This window comes from Sphaeramia orbicularis, unplaced genomic scaffold, assembly GCF_902148855.1.
Source record: "Sphaeramia orbicularis unplaced genomic scaffold, fSphaOr1.1, whole genome shotgun sequence".
Classification (NCBI taxonomy): domain Eukaryota; kingdom Metazoa; phylum Chordata; class Actinopteri; order Kurtiformes; family Apogonidae; genus Sphaeramia; species Sphaeramia orbicularis.
In genome coordinates, this window is record NW_021941575.1 from 63,987 (window position 1) to 79,501 (window position 15,515).

The following is a 15,515-nucleotide window of genomic DNA, read 5'->3' on the forward strand; positions in this document are numbered from 1 at the left end:
GACCTGTCAAACACTGATGTTCACACCTTCTGCAGGAGTTTAGTCTGTGTTCCAGTCCAGCTGTAACTGCTGTTCTTCCATCCTTCTACTGGTGTAAATGCACTGGAATGTTCAGTCCAACCTGGAACTTCCACCTGAACTCGTACTTGATCCATGTTCTCCCAGTTCTGAGTTCTGACATCAGGTACCAATGGTGCCCCCCCATTAATGTGGTGTTTATGCAGATAAGGTTTTGATCTGATATTATTTCTCTGTAAATGTTCTGTAGAATCATCAGCTGTTCTAGTGTTAGCTCGTTTCAGTTCAATGAGTGACAGAAGAAATTCAAACCAAATCCAAATCTACAAAGAACATCAAAGGTAGAACAGCTTCTCTTCTCTTATGCACCGTTCCTCCTCTGTTTCCTTCAAATAATCAAAGAACAAACACCTGTGGGATAGAAATGACCATAAATGAACAGAACGTACACTCCACCATGCTGATTTGTTTACATCTAACTCCCACAGTTCCTTGCGCTCAGACAGTTTGGTGGGACTTGCCTGGAACGTTACAAAGTCGTGAGTCGTGGTTTGAAGTCGTGACTTACGGACTCGAAAAACGACCCTGAACGCAGCATTAGTCTACTTAGTACAGCATGATATATATATATATATATATATATATATATATATATATATATATATATATATATATATATATATATATATGTATGTACATATATATTTCAGTGGTCTTTTCTCTCAGACTGCAGTGGAATCTCGACTTCCCCTAAAATTACTAAAATTAAATGGTTAAATCTGTTCAGTTGTTTTCATTTCATTGACTCCAAATGTGTTGGAACCCGTTCATCTCTCAGACCAGTTGGTTCAGAATCAGTTTGGTCCCAGATCAGTGGACTGGATGTTGTTCACTTCTCCTCCATTCCCGTGTCTGTGTTTTCTCCTCCATCTCTGCTCAGTGCATGTGTCTGCAGACTGTGTCCGTCTCTGGGCTTCAGTGGGACTGAGTGGAACTGGTTTAAACTGACTCTAAACTGGACGCTAATTGGATAAATGCCACCATGTTGTCCCGCCCGGGCGTCTCTGGGGGTGAATGGAGCTGTGGGCGGAGCTCGGCCGGGCCGGACGCCAGAATCCTACGTGCTGATTGGAGGATCAGTGGAAAGGCTGAATCCTGTTTGATTGACAGCTGTTTTCAGATCTGCTCCTTCACTGACACAGTTCAGTTTAATACTGTCACACATTCTGCTGGGAAACCACACAAACCACTACCAAAGTACTGGTTCATTTCTTGCACTGTAAATAAAACACACTCATTGGACTTCCTTGTTTCAATTTAACATAATTACCTCCGCCAAGGAGGTTATGTTTTTGCCAGGGTTTGTTTGTTTGTTTGTTTGTTTGTTTGTCTGTCTGTCTGTTTGTCTGTCCGTTAGTGTGCAACATAACTCAAAAAGTTATGGACAGATTTGGATGAAATTTTCAGGGTTTGTTGGAAATGGGATAAGGACGAAATGATTAAATTTTGGTGGTATTCGGGGGCGGGGGGGCCCACGGGGGGGCCCACTGATCAGCCTTGGTGGAGGTCTGCGCTCTCCGAGTGCTTCTAGTTTCATCATTTCTTGTTCAGTTTAATCTGGTTTTGTAGATAGTTAAATCAGTCAGACTGTCGGCTCGGTCGCAGTGAAAGGAGCATCTGTAGTTTAAAAAGGCTGAAGTCTGACACCCACAATGCACTGGGCCAAGGCCGTCTGAGCAGACCAGCTCTGCTGGACATTCAGAGGACACTGGTCCAGTCCTGGAAAAGACGCCTACTGGTACGATAAGGACACTGAGCATTTTATTAAACAGGAACAGAGGGACCAATGTATGTTTAAATAACTGGACAATTTTTTTATGTAAGCGACAATGAGCTTCACCTGTCTGAAAGACCAGCAGCCGACACTGATACACACACACACACTCTCTAGGCTGGACTCAACACTAACCCTCTGATGTGTCTGTAGGTCAGAGACATTCTGTCCTTTAGAGAAGAGGAGGAGAAAAACCTGCTGTGTGACCTGCGTCCACTGACGGGAACAGAAGCACCACGAGCCAAAGGTCTGGGACTGGAAACGGTGAGACGGACCCACAGGTTCCACAGGGGAAGGATGGGATGATGTCAGTGTCTCTGATGATGTCATTGTCTCTGATGATGTCAGTGTCTGTGATGATGTCAGTGTCTCTGATGATGTCATTGTCTCTGATGATGTCAGTGTCTGTGATGATGTCAGTGTCTGTGATGATGTCATTGTCTCTGATGATGTCAGTGTCTGTGATGATGTCAGTGTCTGTGATGATGTCATTGTCTCTGATGATGTCATTGTCTCTGATGATGTCAGTGTCTGTGATGATGTCAGTGTCTCTGATGATGTCAGTGTCTGTGATGATGTCAGTGTCTCTGATGATGTCATTGTCTGTGATGCGTGCTGTTGTCCATGGGAGGCTGAGGACGTGGAGGAGCAGTGGCGGCTGCAGCAGGTGGAGGACGTCCTGACCCGGTTCCTGGTGGGCCTCCAGACCCAGACCCAGACCCAGGAGCTGCATCAGCGCTGTCTGTCTGAGTTCACAGACAGGATGAAGGAGCAGGCCCAGCTCATCCAGAACCAGCACCAAAAGGTCACTGATGTGTGCATGTAGACCACAGGTCACAGGTCAGAGGTCAGAGGTCACAGCTGCTAATAGGGTCAGGATGTGTGTTTCAGGAGAGTCAGGAGATGCAGGACAAGGAGCAGTGGTACCAGGAGAACCAAGTGAACCTGAATCTGCAGGAGGTTCTGGATTACCACAGCTACCAAGAAGACAAGAGGAAGAACATAGAGCTGATCAAGACACGCCTCCAACTGTAAACACACACACATACACACATAAACAGATATACACATACATACACACATATACTGTACATATATTTATATGCATATATGTACATATATACATATATTTATAGACATATACATGTTTATATACATATACACATATATACATATACATATATATTTGTCTCCATATACACGTATGTACATATACATATATATTTCTGTACATGTACATACATATACATACAGTATATATTTGTCTCCATATATTAGGCCTGTAACGGTACACGTACTGAACCGTTTCAGTTCACACCTGTTGGGTTCGGTCCACAGCTGAACCCAAACGGTACAGTATGATGAGAAAAAGAAAAAGGAATGAAACACGTCGTTCAATGCGGAACTTTAAACCCACACAAGTTCCACACAGACATATTGAAGGACGCACACACTGACCTGAAATATGAAAGAACAGCTGATAAAAGGTAAAAAAAACAACAAATATGATGTGAACCTGGAAGGAACAGACTGCAGACCCTCCAGCATCAGTCCAGTCCAGTTTGGATCAGTTCAGGTTCAGGTGAAAGACAACAACCAGGAAAGAGACGGAGAGAAGACAGACGGTGTTTGGCCCAGAGGAACTACGGTAGTTCTACAACACACTAGCTCTGTCTGTGTCTCACACACACGCTGTATAACAGAGGAATAGAACTCAGAGTTGGACGTTGAAAGTTTATAAAAATAAAGTTTCACTTTTGTTTCACGCCAGCGTCAGTTACGTTAGTTATGGACCGGACCACCCCCCCCACACCCCCGACCCCGACCAAAAAAACAAACAAACAAAAAAACAACAAACAAACCATCCTCCAGACAAATCGCACCTTGCGCGCGCGCGCACACGCACACACACATACACACACACACACACACACACACACACACACACACACATATAAAGTGTCCTAAACAGTTTGTTCTCTGTCCTAAAATAATTAATTAGGTTAATTTTGTTGTTAATGTTTCTCTTCAGTTTGTTTCAACAGAATACCAGTTTACCCTCCTGTTAATGTTGCACTTCATGTGGAATTTTTTGTTGGTATTTTTCTGCAGAATGTGAACTGACAGAACTGATTAGATTTTTGTTGTTTGTTCAAAAGTACCTTTCAGGGAAAAGTGCAGTACTAATGTTTAAAATACATTTAGTAATATTAATAATTTATTTTATTTTCTATTTGATTTATAGCAGCAGAATTATATTATTCCTGTTTTTTCTATATTCTATTGTGTCCAAAAATTGGAGGGAAAATGTTCAAAAATTCATAAATGTATTAAAGACATTTTGAGGGATTTTCTGTCTTCCCGTACCGAACCGAAAAAAACTGAACCGTGGCTTTGAAAACCGAAAACGTACCGAACCGAAAATTTTGTGTACTGTTACAGGCCTAACATATACATTTATGTTCATATACATATATATTCTTCTCCATATACACATATGTACATATACATATATAATCTTCTCCATATACACATACATACATATACATATATATTCTTCTCCATATACACATACATACATATACATATATAATCTTCTCCATATACACATACATACATATACATATATATTCTTCTCCATATGCACATACATACATATACATATACATATATATTCTTCTCCATATACACATACATACATATACATATATAATCTTCTCCATATACACATACATACACATACATATATATTCTTCTCCATATACACATACATACATATACATATATATTTGTCTCCATATACACATACATACATATACATATATATTCTTCTCCATATACACATACATACATATACATATATATTCTTCTCCATATACACATACATACATATACATATATATTCTTCTCCATATACACATACATGCATATACATATATATTCTTCTCCATATACACATACATACATATACATATATATTCTTCTCCATATGCACATACATACATATACATATACATATATATTCTTCTCCATATGCACATACATACATATACATATACATATATATTCTTCTCCATATACACATACATACATATACATATATAATCTTCTCCATATACACATACATATATACATATATATTCTTCTCCATATACACATACATACATATACATATATATTTGTCTCAATATACACATACATACATATACATATATATTCTTCTCCATATACACACACATACATATACATATATATTCTTCTCCATATACACATACATACATATACATATATATTCTTCTCCATATACACATACATACATACATATACATATATAATCTTCTCCATATACACATACATACATATACATATATAATCTTCTCCATATACACATACATACATATACATATATATTCTTCTCCATATACACATACATACATATACATATATATTTGTCTCCATATACACATACATACATGTACATATATATTCTTCTCCATATACACATACATACATATACATATATATTCTTCTCCATATACACATACATACATATACATATATATTCTTCTCCATATACACATACATACATATACATATACATATATATTCTTCTCCATATACACATACATACATATACATATATATTCTTCTCCATATACACATACATACATATACATATATATTCTTCTCCATATACACATACATACATATACATATATATTTGTCTCCATATACACATACATACATGTACATATATATTCTTCTCCATATACACATACATACATATACATATATTCTTCTCCATATACACATACATACATATACATATATATTCTTCTCCATATACACATACATACATATACATATACATATATATTCTTCTCCATATACACATACATACATATACATATATATTCTTCTCCATATACACATACATACATATACATATATATTCTTCTCCATATACACATACATACATATACATATATATTCTTCTCCATTTACACATACATACATATACATATATATTCTTCTCCATATACACATACATACATATACATATATATTCTTCTCCATATACACATACATACATATACATATATATTCTTCTCCATATACAGTGGTCCACAGTTGTTTGTTTGTTGCTGCAGTGAATGAACAGTTGTGTGATGGTGTGTTTTTCCATGCTGTCCTTGTTTTTGGTGTTTTGTGTCCCAGGCACAAAGTGTCATCTGCTCAGAAGTCTGTGTTTGTGGATGAGAAGCTGAGAACAGAGCTGAAGAGCAGAGGCAGGAGCTCTGAGCTGTGAAGGGGTCCTCCTGCAGGTGACACTGTTCCAGTTTGACTGTCCATGTGTCCCAGATAGAGCAGATGAACAGCTGCTGTCCAAACACAATAAAGACACTACAAACACCACGTTGACTTTGTGTTCCCACTGGGGGTGGGGGGGGGTGCATGTTAAGGGTCTGTGTGACCTCTGAGAGAGGAGAGAAGAAAAGAATTGAACAGTATAGAATAGAACACACTGTGTTTTTTCACAGAATCGATTATTGGTCATTAGTGACTAATGCTATGGTTTGCTGTGTGGTTGCCATGGTGACCTGGCAGCGCTGATAAGAAACCCTGTTGTGACAGAGTCACAAATTAAAATGAACTGAATTAGAGAAAAACAGTCCAAACTAAATGAAACTAAACTAGAGTGAAAAATGCCAAACTACTGGAACCCTATTATAAGAACAAATGAAAATGATCAAACTGAACCCAGTCAGGCCTCAGGTGGACTGGAAGATTGATAAAATTACACAGATTTTTCTGACGAAATTTCAGTTTTTTTTTCAGGTTCTTCACATCTTTTTTGTTTGGATAGTTTATAAAAGTCAGTATTTTCATAATTTAATGGGGGGGGGGGTTCACTCAAACACAGACATAAATGTGCAGTTGTCCTTATTTCTGGGTTCTTCTGTTCGTCTTTGACTGCAGATCAGATCAGACTGAATGTGGAACCTACAGAACAGGAGTTTCAGAGTCCTGGTGGAAACACTAGAGCACTGGTCGATTAAACTGTTCTGTTGTCGACAGATGAAACCTTTTCTCCAGAGCTAAACCAGTCCAGTTGAACCCAGAAGAACCACCAAGGACACATTACTGTGTTTGTGTTTCAGAACATTTTTGACAAACTAATAGAACATCTCCCCCTTGAACTGCCGCCTTACTGTGGTGGGGGAGTTTGAGTGTCTGAATGATCCTAGGAGCTCTGTTGTCGGGGGCTTTATGCCCCTGGTAGGGTCTCCCAAGGCAAACAGGTCCTGGGTGACGGGCCAGACTAAGAGCAGTTCACAACTTCTTTATGAAAAAGATCAAACAAAAGAACGTGACGTCGCCTGGTATGGCGCAGCCGGGGCCCCACCCTGGAGCCAGGCCTGGGGTTGGGGCTCGAATGTGAGCACCTGGTGGTCGGGCCTATGCCCACGGGGTCCGGCTGGGCCCAGCCCAAAGGAGTGACGTGGGCCCGCCCTCCGGTGGACTCGCCACCCACCGAGGGAATCGTAGGGGCCGGGTGCAATGTGGATTGGGTGGCAGTCGACTGCAGGGAGCCCGACAACCCGATCCCCGGACGCAGAGTCTGGCTCTCGGGACATAGAATGTCACTTCGCTGGGAGGGAAGGAGCCAGAGCTTGTGAGGGAGGTTGAGAGATACCGTCTAGATATAGTCGGGCTCACCTCCACTCACAGCTTGGGCTCTGGAACCCAACCCCTCGAGAGGGGCTGGACTCTCCATTTCTCTGGCGTTGCCTGCGGTGAGAGGCGGCGGGCTGGTGTGGGCGTGGTCATAGCCCCTCAGCTCAGCCGCCATTTGTTGGAGTTCACCCCGGTGAACAAGAGGGTCGCGTCCCTGCGCCTTCGGGTCGGGGACAGGTGCCTCACTGTTGTCTCGGCCTACGGGCCGAACAGCAGTGTAGAGTACCCGGCCTTCTTGGAGTCCCTGGGAGGGGTGCTGGATGGTGCTCCAACTGGGGACTCCGTTGTTCTCCTGGGTGACTTCAATGCCCACGTGGGCAATGACAGTGAGACCTGGAGGGGGGTGATGGGGAGGAACGGCCTCCCTGATCTGAACCCGAGTGGTGTTTTGTTATTGGACTTCTGTGCTAGTCACAGTTTGTCCAGAACAAACACCATGTTCGAACACAGGGATGTCCAGAAGTGCACTTGGCACCAGGACACCCTAGGCCGGAGGTCGATGATCGACTTCATTGTCGTATCATCAGACCTTCGACCGCGTGTTTTGGACACTCGGGTGAAGAGAGGGGCGGAGCTGTCAACCGATCACCACCTGGTGGTGAGTTGGATCCGCTGGCGAAGGAGGAAACTGGACCGACTCAGCAGGCCCAAACGTGTTGTGAGGGTCTGTTGGGAATGTCTGGCAGAGCCCGATGTCAGTGCGGTCTTCAACTCCCACCTCCGGGAGAGCTTCTCCCAGATCCTGGGGGAGGCTGGGGACATTGAGTCCAAGTGGACCATGTTCTCCACCTCCATTGTCGAAGCGGCTGCTTGGAGCTGTGGTCGCAAGGTCTCCGGTGCCTGTCGTGGCGGCAATTCCCGAACCCGGTTGTGGACCCCGGAAGTAAGGGATGCCGTCAAGCTGAAGAAGGAGTCTTATCGAGCCTTGTTGGCTCATGGGACTCATGAGGTAGCTGATGGGTACCGGAAGGCCAAGTGTGCTGCAGCCCGAGCGGTTGTGGAGGCAAAAACTCGGGTCTGGGTGGAGTTTGGGGAGGCCATGGAGGAGGACTATCGGTCGGCCTCGAGGAAATTCTGGCAAACTGTCCGGCGCCTCAGGAGGGGAAAGCAGTGCGCCACCAACACTGTTTACAGTGGAAGTGGGAGGAGCTGACCTCGACTGGGGATGTTGTCGGACGGTGGAAGGAATACTTCAAGGATCTCCTCAATCCCACTGTCACGTCTTCCATAGAGGAAGCAGAGGCTGAGGTCTCGGAGGTGGACTCGTCCATCACCCAAGCTGAAGTCACCCAGGTGGTTGGCAAGCTCCTTGGTGGCAGGGCACCGGGGGTGGATGAGATTCGCCCTGAGTACCTTAAGTCTCTGGATGTGCAGGGACTGTCTTGGTTGACACGTCTTTGGAACATCGCGTGGCAGTCGGGGACAGTACCTCTGGACTGGCAGACCGGGGTAGTGGTCCCCCTTTTTAAGAAGGGGGACCGGAGGATGTGCTCCAACTATAGGGGGATCACACTCCTCAGTCTCCCGGGGAAAGTCTATTCCAGGTACTGGAGAGGAGGATCCGACTGACAGTCGAACCTCGGATCCAGGAGGAACAATGCGGTTTTCGTCCTGGTCGCGGAACACTGGACCAGCTCTATACTCTCCATCGGGTGCTCGAGGGTTCATGGGAGTTCGCCCAACCAGTCCACATGTGTTTTGTGGATCTGGTAAAGGCGTTCGACCGTGTCCCTCGTGGTATACTGTGGGGGGTGCTTCGGGAGTATGGGGTCCGGGGCCCTCTGCTGAGGGCAGTCCGGTCTTTGTATGACTGAAGCAGGAGCCTGGTTCGCATTGCCGGCAGTAAGTCAGACCTGTTCCAGGTGCATGTTGGACTCCAGCAGGGCTGCCCTTCGGCACCAGTTCTGTTCATAATTTTCATGGACAGAATTTCTAGGTGCAGCCAGGGGCCGGAGGGGGTCCGGTTTGGGGACCACAGGATTTCATCTCTGCTTTTTACATATATATATATATATATATATATATATATATATATATATATATATATATATATACATAAATAAAACATCCAACCATCCTTAGAGGACTAGTCCAAAGTGCAGAAGGCTTTGACCAGTGTGTCTGAACAGTGGAAGGTCCAAACCAGGCCCAGCTGTTGTCCTGCTGTATGTGAACAGAAGGTCCAGAACAGCTGAGTGTGTTTGGAAGCTGTTCCAGTCGTCAGCCATGACTGTGCAGTGCTTGTTGTAAATGACAGCGTTTCCGACAGTAACTTTAACTTGAATGCTTGTACCTTTGGGGACACCTTCGTCCCCTCCAGCTCCAGGAACAGTTTCTGAAATACTTCAGAAGTCTAGTGCAGTGCTGGGGGTCTGCTGGGTGGAGGGCATAAATCAGTCCCAGTTTTGTCGTGTCCTTCATACTGCAGACTTCAGCGCAGACTGAATTTGAATATTCTGAGAAGATTCTAAAAACCTCTGTGTCACAACTTCCTCTAAAACGGATGTAAAAGCAGAAGATATGATGAAACTGTGAAACTGACGAGTGTGAAAGCAGAACATTACCATCTGGACCCTATAAATATGTTGGTTCTGTATTTAATGTCTTTATTTGGACACTGATGCATTCTGGTCTCTTTATTCGACATTTCCTGAACACACTGGAAACATCAGAAATTAATGAATTATTTTGTATTTTTATTTCTTCATCCTTTTCTCATGTCTTTCAACCACATTCATTTCAGTGTTCAGAGACAGTCAGTGATGTGGACCAGGAAACAGGATGTGGTCTTCCGTCTCCATGGTAACCATCTCTTTGGTACGGCCAAAGGCTAACTCTGGTATGATGCATCAGATGGTACATAGTGACTTGAATTCTTGTCAGCATCCACTTTTGTTTATCTGATACAGAATCAAACATCATTCAAACAAATAAACCTGCTATGGTCTCACTGTGTCACTTCTGATGATGAGATATCAGGCCTTGATTCTAGAAAGTGGAGAAATGAATTCCATATCTAGTGGAGGAACTGAGTTTTGCCTTTAATTGTGTACATGAGCCTTTCAGTCGCTCTGCAGGATGAGAAACTTTGAACATTGTAACAATTCTGGTAAATTTTTGGTGAATCAATTAAAAACAAATAAAGAGAAAACAACAGTTTACTCTGTTAAAGATCCAGCAGGAAATATTAGCCATGACCCCCACAAAATAAATAAAGAAGACTTTCAGGGGTTTCTATAAAGCATTAGACACGTCACAAATAGACCCATCAGATGATAATACTGATCAGTTTTTTAACATTACAACAGGAACAGAGAACATCTGTGGACTCACCTCTGTCTGCTGGTGAACTCCAAGAAGCTCTTCAACATATGCCCAATAATAAAGCCCCAGGTCCAGATGGTTTTCCAGCACAATTCTGGACTATTCTGGCACCTACTTTCTACAAAATGATATTAGAAATAAAGGTGAGAAGGACTTCTGGTCGGAACACTGTCAAGATGACCGCATAGTGAACGAGCTCCAGGTCGAACCAGAGCAATTAGAGAAATTTCCCCAAACAAACTATGTAAATTATTCCATAAACATGTAGAGAAAGGGGAAAAGAACCCTGTCACCACTTTGAGTAATAAACGTCGTCTAAAGACTGGTCGGTGTGAAAGACGGGGCGCAACAACAGTTAGCAGCTAACAGTTTTAAGCTAGCAGACAACGTGGTTCAATGTAAGGTAATGGCCGACTTGGATCTGATTCTACGAGAAATAAGAGGGTTTCGCCGAGAAAATAAAGAACAGTTAGAGACAATAAAAGAAGAATTAGTAAATGTGAATGCCCGAATGGACGAGGCAGAAGGAAGAATGGAAAAAGCAGAAGAGAGGATCCAAAACACAGAGGAGGTCATCAGGCTAAGCTGAAGCTGCACACTAAGCTGGAGGACAAGTTACTGGATCTAGAGAGCTTCTCCAGATGTGAGAACATAAGGATTTATGGGGTCCCAGAGGGATCCGAGAAGAATTCAACAGCGGTGATCGCATTTGTGGAAAACTTACTCTGCGAGGGTCTGGAGCTAACTGAGGACATGCCCGACCTGCAGACTGAAAGAGTCCACAGGTGGATGGACCACAGACACCAGTGGATGCACCGCCACACTCCATCATAATTAAGTTTTTAAGTTTTAAAACTAAAGACACATTACTCCACAAAGCATGGCAGAAGAAGGGGTTCACCTGGCAAGGAAACCGCATAAATCTGGATCACAACTATCCACCTCTAACACTTAAAAAACGGAGAGAATATTCAGAGATCCACAAAGTGCTGAAGGAAAATCAAGTGCAGTTCCAGACCCTCTGCCCTGCCAGGCTGCATGTGAGACACGACAACGGAACCCAAACCTATGATCCCATAGAGGAGGCATCAGAGGACCTGCTGAGAACTGGCTACACCGTGACCACCACCAAACCACCGGAGACACTTATTGAACAGCTGTCCTGGCGGAGAGTGGACAGACGAGCGGTGAAGGGCACATTCAAGGCCGGACAGGATTCAAACTACAAGGAGAAGCTCCGAGCCTTCAGGAGACCACCACCGACCCCATCCAGGACCTAAAGGATCTAACCCACAAGTCGAGGACGACAGAGTGAACTGTGGAATTTCTTCAGTTCTGCTATGACTGTGAATGTGGTGGAGACTCACTATTGTTGGACCTGGTTCGTTCAGGACTGGCTGTCCACTTTGGATTATTATCTGTCGTCTTTTTTTTTTTTTCACCATGTGACTGTTGCAGGTCAGGGCCTCTCTCTCCAAGTCTGAGAAGAGACTTTTCCCCTCAAGCCCCCTCTGGAGGCTCAACAGGGTCAGGTTTATCAGCCCCTACATAGGGAGTCACAGACAAACTGTGTTGAGTTTGTTTATTCATGTGTTCCATGTTCATTCCCTGTCGGTTCTTACAGGGAGGGGGAAGCGCACCAGGGTTTGAGTGAGATGAAGGAAGAAATCACATAAATGAAAAATAGGTCTTTACAAATAATATCATTTAATATAAATGGAGTACACAATCCAATTAAGAGGTGGAAAATATTATCAAAATTAAAAAAGGATCAAATCCAAGTAGCTTTCTTACAGGAAACACACCTCAATGACTGTGAACATTCTAAACTAAATAAGTCAGGATTTAAACATGTTTATTTTTCTTCCCATGTGTCGGGTAGGCGGAGGGGGGTGGCGACTCTAATATCCAGTGCTGTAAATTCTGAACACATATCAGAACATAAGGATAAAGAAGGCAGATTTGTCATGATCACAGGCAGAATAGAAGGTATTAGGATAAGTCTCCTTAACCTGTATGTTCCTCCGGGTAGCGACTGGTCCTTCTATAAACACAGCTGATTTAATGACAACTAAAAGTCAAGGGATTTTAATGTGTGGTGGAGATTTTAACATCCGATTAAATCTGTAAATTGACTCATCAAACAGGAAATCTGACGCAAAAAATATTAGAAGACGAAACACTTGGATGAGTGAAGTGGGGATAGTGGACGTATGGAGAGAGATAAACCTGATGAGCCCAGATTACTCCCATTACTCGTCTGCTCACAATGTTTACTCACGTATTGTTTACTTTTTTATGCTCGAAGGAGATCTGTTTAGGGTGGATAACTGTGAAATAGGACTCAGTACCATTTCAGATCATGGTCCCATTTGTGTCAGTTCATCTGAATAATAATTAGAAGTCCACTCTTTGGAGATTGAACTCAAACATTCTGAATAACCCAGGTACCAAAGAAAAATTGAAAAGTGAAATTAAATCTTATTTGGAGGTTAATGATAATGAGGAAGTGACTCCACCTATTCTCTGGGATGCGTTAAAAGCAGTGATTAGGGGTAAAATAATAGCCATCTCCTCTTATGAGAAGAAAATAAGAGAACAAAAACTTAAAAAATTAGAAAAGGACTTGAAGACACTACAGAAAGAACATGCAAAATCTCTTACAGAGGACAATAAAAGTAAGATTATAAAAATAAAAAAGAAATAGATGAAATAAACACTCAGGAAATCCAAAAACCCCTCCTTTTTACGAGGCAAAAATACTATGAGACAGCTGGAAAGTCACTGAAACTCCTATCGTCATCATCATCGGCAGTAGCTCGTGTTCCAGCATTGGGTCCGTGTCAGAATCAACCTCAGCTTTTCGGGGGGTGACGATGTTTGATATGGATGCTGTGGCCCAGAGCGGAGCGGAAGAGCCGGGGACACTTAGTGCAGGGCAGGGTGGTGGTGGTCCAGGAAGGAGGAGCCGCTCTTTACGTTGCTGTCTCTTGGCCTCTGCTTCAGAACGTCGTTGGATCTCCATGCGGGCTGTTCCCTGAGTGATGGTACGCGTCCACACAGTTCGGTCCTCGGTAAGGGTCTCCCTGTTGGCACGGTCGATGCCGCAGCCAAGGAGCGTGGCCCTCAGTTGGTCGCAAAATGGACTCCTATCCTACAGATGAAGAAAACAACAACTGGATAGAACCATACACAAAATAAGAAAGTCCACAACAAATGAAACAGAAACTAGTTCAGAGAAAATTCAGCAGTGCTTCCAAAAATACTGTAAAATATTATATTCTCAACCACAGACAGGCAATGATAACCAGACTGATACCTTCCAGGACCAGATTAATCAACCAAAGATCACTGACGGACAAAATGGAAAATTAATATTTAAAATAACAAAAGAAGAAATTCAATCAGCAATTAAGAGAATGAAAAGGGGGGGGGGTCTCCAGGAACAGATGGTTTTTCCACTGAATGGTACAAAATAATGCAAGAGCAACTAATTCCAACATTATTAAAACCATTTAATTGGGTTTTGGTAAACAAACCCCCCCCCCCCCCATGGCAGGAAGCAATATTTTCAATCATACAGAAGGAGAGGAAGGACAGATTGGAATGTGGGAATTACCGTCCTGTAAGTCTTTTAAACAACGACTATAAATTGTTCACCTCCACATTATCTAAAAGAATAGACCTGATACTACCAGCATTAATGCATCAGGACCAGAGCGGCTTTGTCAGACAGAGACAGACCCAAGATAACATCAGGAAAACACTGCACGTTATGAGACAAGTTACACAACACAGACTGGACACACTGATTGGAAGTTTGGATGCAGAGAAAGCATTCGATTCAGTGAGGTGGACATTTTATAGAAAGTACTCTGAAAATTTGGCTTCCATACAACTATAACTGACACGTTTGCAGCACTGTATAATAAACCAACAGCTAGAATTAAAATCAACAGAGATTTAACCAGTTCCTTCATCCTGGAAAGAGGAACAAGGCGAGGATGTTGTGTGTCGCCGCTCCTTTTCGTTTTGTTTCTAGAACCCATGAGTCAGCTGATTAGGCAGAGGTCAGATGTAAAGGGGGTAACAATGGCATCCAGGGAACAAAAACTGGCCCTATTCACTGATGATTTATTAATAAGTATAACACAACCTACTCAGACACTTCCAAAACTGAGGAAATTGTTAGAAGAATTTGGTTTAATCTCTGGTTATAAAATTAATATCAACAAAACTCAAGTATTAACATTTAATTATGACCCTTCATCTTCAATGAAGACCATGTACAATTGGAAGTGGGATGCTGAGTCCATTAAATATTTAGGTGTCTCATTACCTAGGGACCTCTCAAGATTATATGACATCAATTACAACTCATTAAATTCAAAGATGAGGTCTGATATACACAGATGGAATGTTATTCCCTTTTTCAGTTTAAGCTCCTGAATAGAGTCAATTAGGATGAACATTCTTCCACAGATGCTCTACCTTTTTCAGTGTTTGCCAGTTCAAATACCACCTAAACAGTTCTTAGAATGGAACAGATTAATAGCGAGGTATTTGTAGCAAGGGAAAAGGACCAGAATTAAATTTAAGA

At 42.7% G+C, this 15,515-nt stretch overlaps 1 protein-coding gene across 1 annotated transcript; it reads left to right on the forward strand.

Annotated features, from left to right (window-relative positions):
- The first annotated feature begins 442 nt into the window (after positions 1-442).
- LOC115416224 (dynein regulatory complex subunit 7-like) lies at positions 443-6,161 on the forward strand. The gene is made up of 5 exons (XM_030129969.1): positions 443-463; positions 2,006-2,116; positions 2,484-2,657; positions 2,744-2,883; positions 6,071-6,161. Exons 1-5 carry the CDS (start codon positions 443-445, stop codon positions 6,159-6,161), a joined length of 537 nt encoding a protein of 178 aa, XP_029985829.1.
- The last annotated feature ends 9,354 nt before the right edge of the window (positions 6,162-15,515 follow it).